The sequence below is a fragment of the Anabrus simplex genome, chromosome 1, assembly GCF_040414725.1.
Source record: "Anabrus simplex isolate iqAnaSimp1 chromosome 1, ASM4041472v1, whole genome shotgun sequence".
Taxonomy (NCBI): Eukaryota; Metazoa; Arthropoda; class Insecta; order Orthoptera; family Tettigoniidae; genus Anabrus; species Anabrus simplex.
In genome coordinates this window covers 1,162,787,520-1,162,802,590 of record NC_090265.1, presented here as the reverse complement: position 1 = coordinate 1,162,802,590, position 15,071 = coordinate 1,162,787,520, and the positions used below count along the sequence as shown (strand labels likewise).

General features: G+C 37.5%; 1 protein-coding gene across 1 annotated transcript in view; it reads right to left on the bottom strand.

Annotated features, from left to right (window-relative positions):
- Gk1 (Glycerol kinase 1) overlaps positions 1 to 15,071 on the bottom strand; it is a 125,156-nt gene that overhangs the window by 91,469 nt on the left and 18,616 nt on the right. The window contains exon 4 of the mRNA XM_067137454.2: positions 9,258 to 9,360. Within this exon, the coding sequence (XP_066993555.2) occupies positions 9,258 to 9,360 (103 nt within the window). The remainder of the gene's footprint in view (positions 1 to 9,257; positions 9,361 to 15,071) is intronic.

Genomic DNA, 15,071 nt, shown 5'->3' with positions numbered 1-15,071 from the left:
AAGATTAATATTTACATTGCATTTATTTATTTATTTACTATTTTGTTTTTTTTACCCATTCTGGATCCTAAGTAGCATAACGACCTGCTGCGTCTTAACCAGAGCCCCTTTTGCCACCACTTTTCAGAGTTCCTGAAGGGCCTTCACAGCTACCATAGCGGTTCCAGGGCCCTCGAAGTCCCCACTGTACTTCACCCCTACAGGCAGTCCCCTACTTTGGCTGTCCAAACTCCTTAGACCAGGGGATGGAATTAATTTATTCACACACATTTTTTTTATTTACCCTACAATAACCTGCACTGGTCAAATGCCCTCTAACACTTCATTTATTTTCTCTGTTGCTGTTTATTCTCTTCTTGAATATCTGTACAGATTTTGGAAAAGGATCAAACACTACCCCTGGTAAACTGTTCCACTCCTTCACACCCTTCCCAATGAATGAAAATTTACCCCAATCGCTTCTGCTAAAATTTCTTCTAATTTTATATTTGTGGTCAGTCCTGCCGATATAATTATTTTCCAACTGAAGCCTCTCACGGATATCTCCCCATGCTTCTTCTCCTGTATAGGCTCTATATAATCCTATAAGTCTAGTTTTCTCCCTTCTCTTACTTAAAGTTTCCCACCCAAGTTCCTTTAACATTTCTGATACACTACTCTTTCTCCTGAAATCCCCTGTTACAAATCTTGCTGCTTTCCTCTGCACACTATCTATTTCTTTTATTAGGTATTCTTGGTGAGGATCCTAAACACTGTTTGCATATTCCAATAATGGACGAACCATACTCAAGTAACTTTTTTCTTTTAATTCTTTGTTGCATCCTTTAAGTAGCCTCATTATGACATGTAACGATCTGTATGCCTTCCCAACAATGTCATCAATATGACCCTTCCAGTGCAAATTACTTTCAAATGTCACACCTAAGTATTTGCACTTGCCATCTTTTGGGATAACTACCTCATCCAAAGTATATTCAAATTCAGTTTTAAAGCTCCTGTTTGCAAATGTCGTAACAGTTGATTTGCCTCCATTAACCTTCATATTATTTTCTTCAACCCATTGTTGGATACTTTCAAGGTCCCTCTGTAATACTGAACAATCCTCAATGTTGTTTATTTCCCTATAAACAATTATGTCATCTGCATACAATCTTATTTTTGATGTTATATTGTTCCCTAAATCATTTGCGTATATTAAGAAAAGTAACGGACCGATTATACTATCCTGAGCAATTCCCGTCCAAACTTTCTCTTCCTGAGATACATTATTTCCTACTTTGACTTTCTGAACCCTTGAATTTAGAAATGTTTTTATCCAACGTGTAACCCTTACGTCCAATCCTATTCCCTCCAATTTCTTTAATAATATTCCATGTTCCACTCTATCAAAGGCTTTGGAAAGATCTATGGCTATGCAATCTAACTGACCACCTGAATCCAACTGATCTGATATGTCCTGCTGAAATCCCACCAGTTGTGCCTCACAAGAAAATTTCTTTCTAAATCCATACTGGCTCCTCATGAACCAATTTTTATCATCACATATCCCTCTGATGTACTTCGATATTAAACTCTCCAGTATTTTACAAACTATACTGGTCAGGCTGATTGGTCTGTAGTTCTCTGGTTTCCTTTTATCACCCTTTCCTTTATAAATTGGTATTATTATAGATTCCTTCCATTCCTTTGGTATTACACTATTATTTATGACATAGTTGAAGAGAAATTTTAAATAAGGCACTATGTACCACCCCATTGTCTTTAATACCTCCCCAGTAATTTGATCACTTCCTGCTGCTTTTCCTTGCTGAAGCAGTTGGATTTCTCTGAAAATATCTTCGTTTGTGAATGAGAAGCTTCTTGTTTCCCTCTGTCTCTCTCCCTCTCTAGCTTCTGTTTCGGTTTTCAACTCTTGACAATCATCTACTGAATCTCTAAATTCCCTACTAAGTAGGTTTGCTTTCTCACTATCTGTTAAATAGTGTTCACCCCCTTCTCCCACCATTGTAGGAATTTGGATTCCTTTTCATTTTTGATTCCTGATATATGAATACAGCTTTTTCCATTTCCCTTTGTGGTCATTACCCTCTTGAAGTATGCCATTCATATAATTCTCTTTTGCTTCCTTTTTCACTCTATTCAGTTCCCTCATTATCCGTTTTCTAGTTTCTCTACTCTCCCTACCCTCTTTGATTTTCCTGTTTACTATTCTACATTTTCTTTTTAATTTTCTTATTTCCCTTGTATAATAAACAGGGTCTGAGGTCATTTTACCCTTCTTAACAGGTACAAATCTCTTCTCTCCTTCCCAAATGATTCCTTTAAATTTAGCCCAAAGTGTGTCCACGTTACTCCCTTCACTTATCCAACAACTGAATTGTGATTTAAGGTAAGTCCCAAATTCATCAACTTTAGTTTTTCTGTACAATTTCTTGTCTTGTGTAACCCTCTTATTAAGCCTTTTTTTGTACGAGTCCTACATCCATTATTACAGCCTTATGGTCTCCTATTCCTTCAATTACCTCAGTTTTATCAACAATTTCCCATGGTTTAACCAAGAATACATCTAGTAAGTTATTGAGACGAGTCGGTTCTTGTACTACGTGTGTAAATCCTCCCTCCCAAATTAACTTATTTGCCAGTTTCTGTTCATGGGCTTCACTTGCAGCTCCATTCCATTCAACTTCAGGCAAATTTAGATCTCCCCCAATTATTACCATATCATTATTATTGTTTTTACGAGTATAATCTATTATTTTCTCAAATATTTCCATGTCTCTTTCCTCTCTTCCAGGCCTGTATGTTCCTATAATTCCCACCTCCTTCATATTATCACAAACTAATTTTATCACATATAACCTGAACGAGAAACCAGCATGGCAAAATAGAATAGATAAACTGGTTACAGCACAGCATGTTACCAAGAATACATAAAAAGTGTCTCCCAATAGCAACCAAACTGGGCGAGTTGGCCATGCGGTTAGGGGGTGCACAGCTGTGAGCTCGTATCCGGGAGATAGTGGGTTCGAACCCCACTGTCGGTAGCCCTAAAGATGGCTTTCCGTGGTTTCCCATTTTCACACTAGGCAAATGCTGGGGCTGTACCTTAATAAAGGCCATAAATCAGCCCTTAAATTTGTATAGCCTGTCACAACGCCGTGAATTATTGGATACACTCTTCATTATTAAATTGGTTCATTTCTTGGTGAATTGTCCACAACTCCTTGCAAAAATTAACATACATGTACCAGACAGATGCACAAGGTTTAAGAATACATTGTCTACAAATTGGCATAGAACTAACTATGAATTCAATGGGCCAATTGAACGAATGTCAAGATCTCTAAACAAAGTGGATATTGATATATTTAACTGCTCATTGTCAAAGTTTAGAAATCACTTACATAATCTCCAGAACTGACTATTACTTTCCTGTGCTTACTTGTAATATAACCTGTGTATTTATCTGTACATATTTTTCTACTTGTACTCTATTGAACTTTCTTTTTAGTGTGTTTTTGTTTTGTTTACTCTACTGTTATGTAAAATGGTATTTCCGTTAATAAAGTATTATTAAGGCCATGGCCACTTTCTTCCTGTTCCTAGACCTTTCCTCTCCAAATGTCGCCATAAGACTTATCTGTGTTGGTGCGCGATGTTAACAAAAAAAAAAGCAACCAAATTGAAACACTACAAAACAGTCACACAGCCACAAAGTACATATGCATGTGAAACATTATTCAAAACAACAAACACAGTTGCAATAGATAGATTACTCAAGTTAGAAAGGAGAATAGTGACAACCGGTTTAAATAAAAATGATCAAATAAATGGAGTCTATGGACTAGCTTCCAGTGAAACAGTTTATAAAGAAATAGAACCTGTGACTAGCACAATGAAAAAGAAATGAATGTCATTCTTAGGGCATCTAATAAGGTTACCAGAAAATGGAATCAGTAGAAAAATTATTGAAGAGTAAGAATAACATTAGATGAATCACAGAAGTTAAAGAAGACATGAGAGAGTTACATATTACAATAGAAGATTTAAGGTACAAAACGAATGCACTCAAGATATTGAAAGATAAACACACTAGACTACAGATGAAAATCAACAAGCAGAAAATAGGAAGAGTGATTCCAGAAGCAGCAATACAATTATTTAAGAAAGGATGAAACAGTATTGGGCTGACAAAAAGAATAAAAACCTCCATAAACCTGACTAAAGTAGTCCTACATTAGCTAAAAATATTAAAATAAATAAATATTGCATTGAGGAGCTCCCCTTTTAATTATTACAGGATCAGATAATGATTCACCTCGAATTCTCTTTAGTTCTATTTTTTTTTTTTTTGCTAGTTGTTTTACATCACACCAACACAGTTAGGTCTTATGGCGATGATGGGACAGGAAAGGCCTAGGAGTGGGAAGGAAGCGGCCGTGGCCTTAATTAAGGTACAGCCCCAGCATTTGCCTGGTGTGAAAATGGGAAACCACGGAAAACCATTTTCAGGGCTGCCGATAGTGGGGTTCGAACCTAGTATCTCCCAAATACTGGATACTGGCCGCACTTAAATGACTGCAGCTATCGAGCTTGGCAGTTCTATTTTCTAGAAATATAGCCAACTAATCAATTACTCTCTTGTCTAGTCCAATTGCCCTCATTTTCATCAGTAGTCTCCCATAATCTACCCTATCAAAAGCCTTGTACAGTTCAATAGCGATACAGTTCATTTGACCTCCTGAAACTAAAATATCTGCTATATCTTGCTAGAATCCTACAAGTTGAACTTCAGTGGAATAACTTCTCATAATCTTGCACTACCTTCTATCAAACCATTTAGTAATTTTGCCAACATGCCTAATATACACTGAGTGGTCAAAAATCATGGGAAGACATTGAATGTAATGTTAATAACAAGTTGCTCCTCCGCAAGCCCTTAAAATGGCAGCAGTACAGCAAGGCATCAACTCTACAAGGTGTTGGAATAATTCTGGACCCAAGCATCTTGCACTGCTACCCACAGTTAGTCTTGTGTAGTTGGTGCAGGGTTCATGGAGCATACACCAGCACTGACAGCATTCCATAAATGCTCGACTGGATTAAGATTGGGGTATCTGGAGGGCCAATCCATAGTCGTAACTACACTGGAGTGCTCCTCCAACCAGCTGCGTGCCACCACAGAGCGGTGACATGGCGAATTGTCCTGTTGAAACATGGCATCTCCATCAGCGCCAGAAAGGGATGCAGATGGTCTGAAAGAATGTCCACATTATGTGAACCTGTCAGCGCTCCCTGTAGCCAGACAATGGGGCCTAATTGCTACTATGAGAACGCCACCCAGACCAGAACTGAGCCACCTCCCACCTGGACACAACCTTGTTGACACGCAGGATCCATAGCTTCATGGGACATATGCCACACTCTCACATGCCCATCAGCTCAATACAACTGAAAGCGGAATTCATCGAACCATACCACATGCTGCCACTGTTCCATGGTCCATTGCCGATGTTCATGAGCCCATGCACATTGTTGAGCTCTGTATTGAGGTGTCAGCAAAGGGACACGAGTTGGTTGTCGGTGGTGAAGCCTATGTGGTGAAGTTGCCTCCTTACAGTCCTGGTAGAAATGGGTTCCTGACTCCCAAGATTAAACTGGATGGTGATCTGACTCACAGTAGCCCATCGAGAGCCCAGTATGGTTCTGCGGAGGCGATGAGATGTCCGTTTGTTAAACACCTGTGGTCTTCCCATGCGGTGGTTTATGCGGGTGGTAACATTCTCTCTGCGATATTGAAGATCCACCCTCGACACTGTTGACCTCAGAAACCCGTATTCACGTGTAATCTTGGCCGTGCGCCAATGATCATTCCACGTTCAAAGTTGGTTAACTTGCGATGTGTTGCCATCTTTACAACATTAGTGTCTGTAACAGACTGCTCAACTACACCGCAACTAGCCGCAACGCTTAAGGGTCATCACATTTTCTAATGGACACCCCTTACCATGAATTTTGGCCACTCAGTATAATCAGAAAGAATGATTTCCCAAAGCTTACATGCAACACAAATCAAAGTGACTGGCCTGTAATTACCGTATTTACGTGATTAATCCCCGCCACCGAATAATCCCCGCACCCTAACTTTAGGAAGGTTGATTTTGAAAAAAAATTGCCAACATTCACTCAAATAAAACCCACACCCCAATTTCGTGCATCAATTTTTTAAAAGATATGCGGGTATTATTCGTGTAAATACGGTGTAAATACAGTGTATTTACGTGAATAATCCCCGCCACTGAATAATCTCTGCACCCTAATTTTAGGAAGGCTAATTTTTAGAAAATGCCAACATTGACTCAAATAAAACCTGCACCCCAATTTCGTGTCTCAGCTTTAAAAAAAAAAAAATGCGGGTATTATTCACGTAAATACGGTATTAACTTCATGTTTATCACACAGGGGATACTATAGCAACTCTCCGTTCATTTGGTACAGCTCCTCCATACGAACAAGTACTTCAGATATGGTATAGCATTCCAACCCATTGCTTTTAGTATATCCCTAGGAATATCAGTTCCAGCTGTTTTTTATAATTTTCAACTTTTGTATCTTATTGAAAATATCTTTCTTATCATAGGTAAATTTCAATACTGCATTAGTATTAGTCACCTCCTCTAGCTGGACTTTATCCTTGTATACAACAATCTTTCAGGTGCCACTAAAGATAAGTTGAGGAAATTGTCACTGAAAGGGTATTATGAAGACTGAGAAGAAAGATGATATCTGTTCAGAAAGAGTAAAACATGCATAATGAATGTGACTGAGTGTCATTAAATACAGAAGGTTAAATGAGATATACCAGCATGGTGGGAATATATTGAGGATGAAAAGGTCATTATGATGAGATTCTGCATTGTATCCTTCAGGTGGATGAGAGAAGAGAAGAGAACAAGCCCAGCTCAAGCTGAGGAAATTGCTTATATCTCCAGACATCAGCCTGAACATGATGTGATGATGTTACCAGCTGGCTGGCATAAGTTTCCTAGTGTTCATGCTATGAAGTGAGTAAGCCCAGCGATTCATAAGGTCAAGTCATGACGAGCCCAAAAATCTTGGGCTACATTAGTGATGAATCCAGAACACCTGTCCTCAGTTCAATGCAGTTTGATGTTCGTTGAACATAGATATTCTAAGTAAAGTTGAGATGAAAATAAAAAATCAAATGAATTAAAAGAAAATATTGCTGGGAATGAATGGTGAAGTATAAACAATTTTATGTTGTTATTGATGACAAGAAACAGAAAACAGAAAGTGTGCAATGCAAAATAGGACAGTGCCTCTTATGAAGCTCACATTAATAACGCATAATTGCACTTGTTCTCCCTCGAGTCAGATGAGTGTTTCATGCAGTTGAATTATTCCTGTCTCTTCTTCTTAATCTGTTTATCCTTCAGGGTTGGTTTTCCCTCGGGCTCAGTAAAGGATCCCACCTCTACTGCCTCAAGGGGAGTGTCCTGGAGCGCGATACATTGGGTTGGGGGATACAACTAGGGAGGAGGATCAGTACCTCACCCAGGTGGCCTCACCTGCTATGATAAACAGGGGCCTTGTGGGGGGATGGGAAGATTGGAAGGGATAGACAAGGAAGAGGGGAGGAAGCAGCCATGGCCTTAAGATAGGTACCATCCCGGCATTTGCCTGGAGGAGAAGTGAGAAACCCACAGAAAATCACTTTGAGGATGGCTGAGGTGGGAATTGAACCCACTTCTACTCAGATGACCTCCCAAGGCTGAGTGGACCCTGTTCCAGCCCTCGTACCACTTTTCAAATTTCGTGGCAGAGCCGGGAATCGAACCGCGGCCGGTAGCTAATCACGCCTACCACTACACCACAGGGGCGGACTATTCCTATCTCTATAGAACATAAAATAACAGAGGCTTGCATTCAAATGTGTCCCATAAACCTATGCCCTTTCAATGTTAAGTCAGGTACAGGGTTTCAAATGGTAGAACAAGAATGAATGTAGGAAATGACTTTAGTAAAGTAAAATGGGTTTGAGGAAACACACAAGGTTGTGACCCATTTCAAATGTACAGGTTTAGTTAATCATGTCGAGCATACTCTGTATCAAGATGTAGAAGCAAGATAGAATAATAAGCTGATTGTGCTATAATCTGTGCAGAACCAGTACGGTAAAATGATTGAGGTCCTATCGGCTTCAACTGCAGACAAAAGAGAAAAAGTGGCAAAAGTGAGAAATAAACTGCAAGCAATCAGTAAAGAACTCATGAATGATTTGATTTTACTTCCTAGAACTTTGCAAAGAAGCCAAGAATGATTTAGAAGGAGACAGCAGTCCAACAATACAAAATGTACTCCTTTGGTTTGATCATCTAGTACTGGGAATCAAACCTGGGCACGGATGAGGACCTAGAATGCTATCCTGGGATTACAGCAGTGGTCAGTCTTGATTATTACAACTAGATTACTTGCAAAACAATAATGAATGTTTCTTTCAATTTAACCCAGAAGGGAAAGGTGCAAACTGTTAGTGAACGCAGCACACTAGTAATCACCGCTCAGCCAGCCTGGCCAGTACGCCAGCCTAGCAAGCCCAGAGTGCAAAGGAAACCAAGCCCTGTTAGCTGAGCTGTCTTAATGTGGCCCTCATGATGTAACAAGCTCTGCTGTTGCATAATGCAAGCCTAGCTTAGCTGGCAGACACACCTACAAGCCCAGCCGAGCCTGAGGTCGCTTATTGGTCATCTCTATTCAGTACCAAAACAATTGCATGTTCCGAAGTTCAAGAGCAATTATTTCCTTGTGCTTCACAGCAGCTGGCATGCATCATATACAGAAAGTAGTATTGAATCCCAAACCAAATGACTGATATATATGGATTAAAGACTCCCTTCCTCCTTTTCTTTAAAATAAATAAGCATGGAAATTCTAAGTTCCCATGGAGGGAATTAGATAGTTTTGGATATGCTGGTGTCCTTTAATTATAGAATTATTCTCTTGGTATATTTAAAGTATATCACATCAAAGATTAAGAGGTTCACATCTTCATTTTGAATCAGGTTCTTGAAGAAAGAGATTAAAACAAGTATTTATACCATTTTAAAATTTAGCACAATGTATTGCTCAAAATATAGTTTCCAAAATAGATTTTAAAATAAAAATTCAGAGCAAAATTTGTTGAAAGGGTACAGCCTGACTCTATAGGTAGTTCCTAATGCATGAGATCTACTTACCCCTGAAATAGGAATTCCTTTCAAAGGACCTTCTGCTATACTTCCATAGATTTCTGATGAGCTGTGTATTTCTGGAAGCAACTCAACTGGTATATTGAAAAATCTGGAAATGATTATTATGACATAATCCACATTATTGAATGTATCTTAAATATAAAGTATTTATAGTGGAAAATATTCAGAATGTTACTATAGGATATAATTTTTTCTGACATGGGAATAATGAAGATGTGCCAATATAGTACCAAAGGCAACCCCAAGATATCCAATGTGACAAATTAAGGAATCATAAATACATATCGTCGCTGCTGGGGAAAAAACCTCCTATGTGCAGCAATGGGTGAAAATGAAATTTTGGTACTTCTGGAAAACCCAGAACGTGCGCTACAATCTGACCAAGACATTGTATGTGACATTTCAATGTTATAGATGCTACCTCCTACATGACAAATTATTAGATTAATTCATGCTAACATAAAATAAGTGAAACATTGTATTGTACAAGTAATATGCTGAGTGATAGTTTACATATACAAATATGTAAGTATGCTTGTGTGTGTGTGAGTGCATGCACGCATTTGTGCATGTATTAGTGTGAGATCATGTATCTATGTACTGTACCATTATTCCTGCTATTACTGTAATCTGAATTATTAATTTGGCAAACATTTTAAAGTAATAAACAATGTAATCAAATGAAACAAATCTCCTATATATCATTTTGCAAAAAATGAAATTTCCTATATGCAACATGTAACAAAATTATATCAGTTTTGTAGTGAATATCAACATTCTAAAGAATAGAAGCTAGGTAACGATAAGCAAAAATTGTTCATAATCTTGGTCATTAACTACTTCTCTTAAAAATGACTTTTTTTGTCTCTCCTGTAAAATTTCACATTTTACACGTAGGAGGTTTCTTCCCAGCGGTGGCGATATTTTAGAATTCCTCTTATTTGATTCCAAAAAATATCCATCTTAAAATGCTTTACCATGTATAACTACATTTCAGTGCAGAGATCAAATAAGTCTAAGAGAGGTAATACATTTTTAAAAGAACTAAATTTCTTCAACAACCCAGGCATTCCTAGGGTTGCTGGATCCACCCTGGCTCATTTTGGGTTTCAGCCAGGGATTTAAAGCCAAATGCCCTTCCAAAGGGTATATGAATTTTCAGGTGAAAATTCTAGCCCAGGATCCACTGGGATTTGATCATTCGCCATCTGGCTAAGTAGCTAAGCTACCGCACAGTGGGTAATTTCTAGCATCCAGCCAGCCAAAAATAAGATTTTCAACCCTTGTCTTTGGTGCGCATTTTCTGTGAGTCGTGTTTATAAGACTCTTGGGTACAGTAATTAAGTATTGAAAAGTCGCGCTGTCTGATTATCTAATCTCACCGAAGGCCTGAAGAGGCTCTCCTCCATTAGGACATCATATTCTGGCGAGGCGAGCGCGCAGTTATTATTATGTGAGGGCTCAGTAAGGACGTCAGAACTAAATATTTCTTTAGCTTGCAATGTGATTACTTTAGATGAAGGTATGTATTTTATATAGTATGTAGCATTTTCTGAAAATTGCTATATTTTTGTCCGGAATATGCACTTAAAATTCAGGTACAGGGGTGTCCAAGTGCTATCTAATTATACAAATTTGAGCTGACTTTCAAAATGGATTGCCTTTGATTTCCGCAATGAAAGTATTTGGAGGAGTTATCTATATTTCAGTGAACAGAACACTATGACTTTTTGCTGCGACCAGGCGCGATCATGAGAGTAATTAATTGTTTTCAGAAGCCATGTACTCTGTAACCCGGAGGTCGGTTTTCGAGCTATTGAGGAACAGCAGGGAATATAAGCGGAATGATGATATTGCGAATGGTGTAATTGAACATATACGCTTTGAGGATTGTTCCGAGGATATATCCAAGTCAATAAGAAAGTCTGTCAGTATTTTGTGTGCTAAAATTCGATCACGCTGGACAAATATAGTAGAAAAAGGGACAAATTGCTGAAGTACAATAAAAGTTGGTTCGACCAGAGAATCAGCCTTGCAGAAGGACGTGCATCACAGCAATGTCAGGATGAGCCTGCCAGTACTGTAGCTCATTCCATGTTAAGAAAACAGTATTGCTCTTATGACAACAGGGTTGCCTTATAGAACGGCTCTGCTCAATAACATCACGGGAAAACGGCAGTACATAAATTTGTGAAATTCAGTATTTAAGTTCAAGACAAAAATCTGAAGAAACTAAGCTACAAATTATTTTTATGAGCTAAAGAGGACGCGGGGTTTACAGGGGTCACTTTCGGTTTGTACAGAATCAGAGGAAAACTACGGCACATAAGAATCCTCAGCACTGAAATATAAGGTAAATTGAGGGAGAAAATAGACAAATAATGTTATGGGCTCGAGGAACGGGGGATGTATTTAATTGCATTTAATAAATGTATCCAGAAAAAACTAGAAAAAAGACGCAATAAACAAATACTGCAGATGATTATAAAAGATTACAGTATTAATGCTAAAGAAAGAAATCGTATACGTAGGCTTATCGCATAACTCTCACTCAACACAATACAATTACGCACTGATTTAAAGCCTAAAATACCCACGCAATAAATAAATACTGTAGATGACTTCACTACAGAAGTGAGGTGCCAGCGGTTCACAGAACGGTTGAACATGAGCTACACTTCACTGTGGTGGATGGAAAAGTCTACAGTGCATTGTCTTCCTATCAGTCTTCCCAAAGGTGCTATATATGTGGTGCGTCCCCCATAGGGATGAATAATATTCCTGAAGTGACTGAAAGAGTTAATTATCCCAACAACGCTTAAGTTTGGGTTATGACCACTTTATGCATGGATTCGATGTTTTGAGTGCCTTTTACATATAGCGTACAGAATTGACGTAAGAAAGTGGCAAATACGATATGCCGAGGAGAAGAAACTGGTTGAAGAAAGAAGAATATACAGGTTCGGTTCAGGGAGGAAACGGGTCTATTGGATGATATCCGAAGCAAATGATGGAAACCGCTAGAAGATTCTTCAGAGAGGCTTCCACTTCTGCGGATATTACTGGAGTAGATCTAAATTTAATAAACCACCTACGAGTCATCTTAGAAACTCTTTCGTGTGGGTATGCCATTGATAAAGTGGCATTTGGCATGTACGCAAAGGAAACTATACAATTGTACGTACAAAAATACAAATCATACTACATGCCTGTAACTTTGCACAAACTCTTGGTTCATGGAGAGGAGGGAATTAGGCACTGTATTATACCTATTGGACAACTCTCCGTGGAGGCCCAGGAGATCAGGAATAAAGATAACAGGAAACCTTCCAGAAAGGACACAAATATTGACCTTTTCCATAGGCTGCTTATATCATCGGACCCTTACATTACCAGATTAAGGAAATCAGGGAGGAGAAAGTTGATTTCGCTTTCACGAGAAGTGCTCAACTTACTGTCTGAGTCTCGTGTATGTGGTTCTGCCAAAGGAGATAATGACAGTGAAGTTAGCGATTCTGGTGTAACTGCATCTAATGACTAAGTACATGTATTTCTCTATCTGTTTTTAAACATTCTAAACAGCATGCCCCACTATTAACATCTATTTAATTTCTTAAAGCTATAACGAAAAATGATTAAAATTACAAAGATTACTAATTCTATTCCTGGCGTAGTAATTTGTTCTTTGTACTTGATTGACCACACACTTAATTATCTTCAATAATAGCAGTTACATACTAAGTTTTATGTAAATCGGTCCATTAGTTTCCGAGATACGATTTTTGGCCGGCTAGATTCCTGAAATTACGCACTGTGTACCGTGAAATCACACTCCCTCATAAATTTCTAAAATCACAACTCTAATTTGGACTTATTGGGGTAAAAAACTCAAAAAAGAAATATTCTCTTGGGAGTAACTTAATTACTGTATATAAAATCCCAATGGAACCACAAAATCCTATTTTTGAATATACATCTCTCTGTATTTCAACCGTTACATGGCACAATACATATGAGGCGTCTAGTATCAAAACCGGCCAAGTCACAAAATTTACGAAAATGAGTTAAGGTTATCAATTTGAAGTAGAAGTATAGCACTATCAGGTGAAACAAGAATATGCTTTAAAATCATCCATGTCTTAATGTTATAGAGCACTGAATTCTCGGTCGTGCAACAGAATCGGCCAAGTCATGCAGCCAGTGAATTCAAAACCGGCCAAGTCAAGGAACGAGCGACAATCTTTATGATGCAGCATTATTGTCTGGAACCTTGTGTTGTTACATTAAGCAACAATGTGATAATATCGGTAGGTAAAATCATCCCTTGTAATGTATATTCTTTGGAGTCATAATATTTTGTCTTTTGTTCGTTTACAACACTGATATACATATTCGCGGGCTTCTTACTGTCACTGGCGCCAAAGCAATCCTATTTCCGGTGTGCTCGTACTTTGTCATTATTGTGTGCTGTAACGTGGATATTGTTCTGAGTGGTGAACTGAAAAATTTACTTTCATACCTTGTGCCACATAATGGAAATATCAATAAATGAAACCCCCAGAAAGAGAACAAGAGATACGTCACAGTGGAAATCACAACAACGAAAACGAGAGCGGTAAGAATAATATTTCATTTTATTTTACTACAGATTATCGAAGTTTCTCATTTGATTCTTGAAGCAGTTAGGTTGATTTTAGGTTGATGTCTTTTCAGAAATTAGCCTCGCAGAACTGTCAAACCTAAAATATGGGTTTATATGTTTCATTTTTCGAGATTAAAAAAGAATTCAAATGAGCACATTTTAGAAGAAAATAAGATAATCTAACTATGCATGTTTGTGTGAGTGTGTGTTCTAACTCACATTAAAAACCATAACAATAATAATAATAATAATAATAATAATAATAATAATAATAATAATAATAATAATAATAATAATAATAATAATAATAATAATAATAATAATAATAATAATAATAATAATAATAATAATAATAATAATAATAATAATAATATAGCGTCAGAAATCTTCCAGCACTGTAGTTTTATAAAACTGTAATATTAGCAAGTGAAACAGCTTTCGTTGGTCAGGAGAGTTCCAACACCTTCTCTGAAGTCTGCATCAATAGTCCACGAGAAATGCCTGATATTGTATTATAAATGAGAGCAAATTGAAGACTTTCAACAACAATATTACTTAGTATGTTTGAACAGTACCTATCTTAATAATGATTCTATTAACATAAGTGACTATTATTGACGATCATTTTATTTTACTGTGTTCAAGATCTAAGTAAACTATAAACTTTTAGTGAGAGAAATCCTATTTTGTATTCTCCTCAGCTTTATGATGTTCTCCTTCGTTTATTATTATCTCACTTATGCTGAAATGCTTTTTTTAATTGCAATAAAGGAAAGTAATTAAAATGTCAATTTATTTTCATTTAATTGCCTCTTTCACAAGCGTTTGGAATTTAAAAAGAATACAGTTTTACAAAAACAGACTGAAATTGTACAAAATTGCAACAAAAATGGCCAAGTCAAAATTTAAATTAACAAAAAAGATGGGTTAATTATGAGTTAGATTTCTCAAAACAGCGGAACTTAAATATTAAACTATTAAGGATATAACTGTGAAAAAAAATCTTTTCGGACCATCATTGCTTTGTCTCTACAGGTTTTTCATCCATATTGAAAAATATGCCTTGAGTGACTTGGCTGGTTTTGATACTAGACGCCTCATATGCCTTTGTTTACATGTGCTACAGTCTGCACTGTGCTATTTACCAACTGATGAGC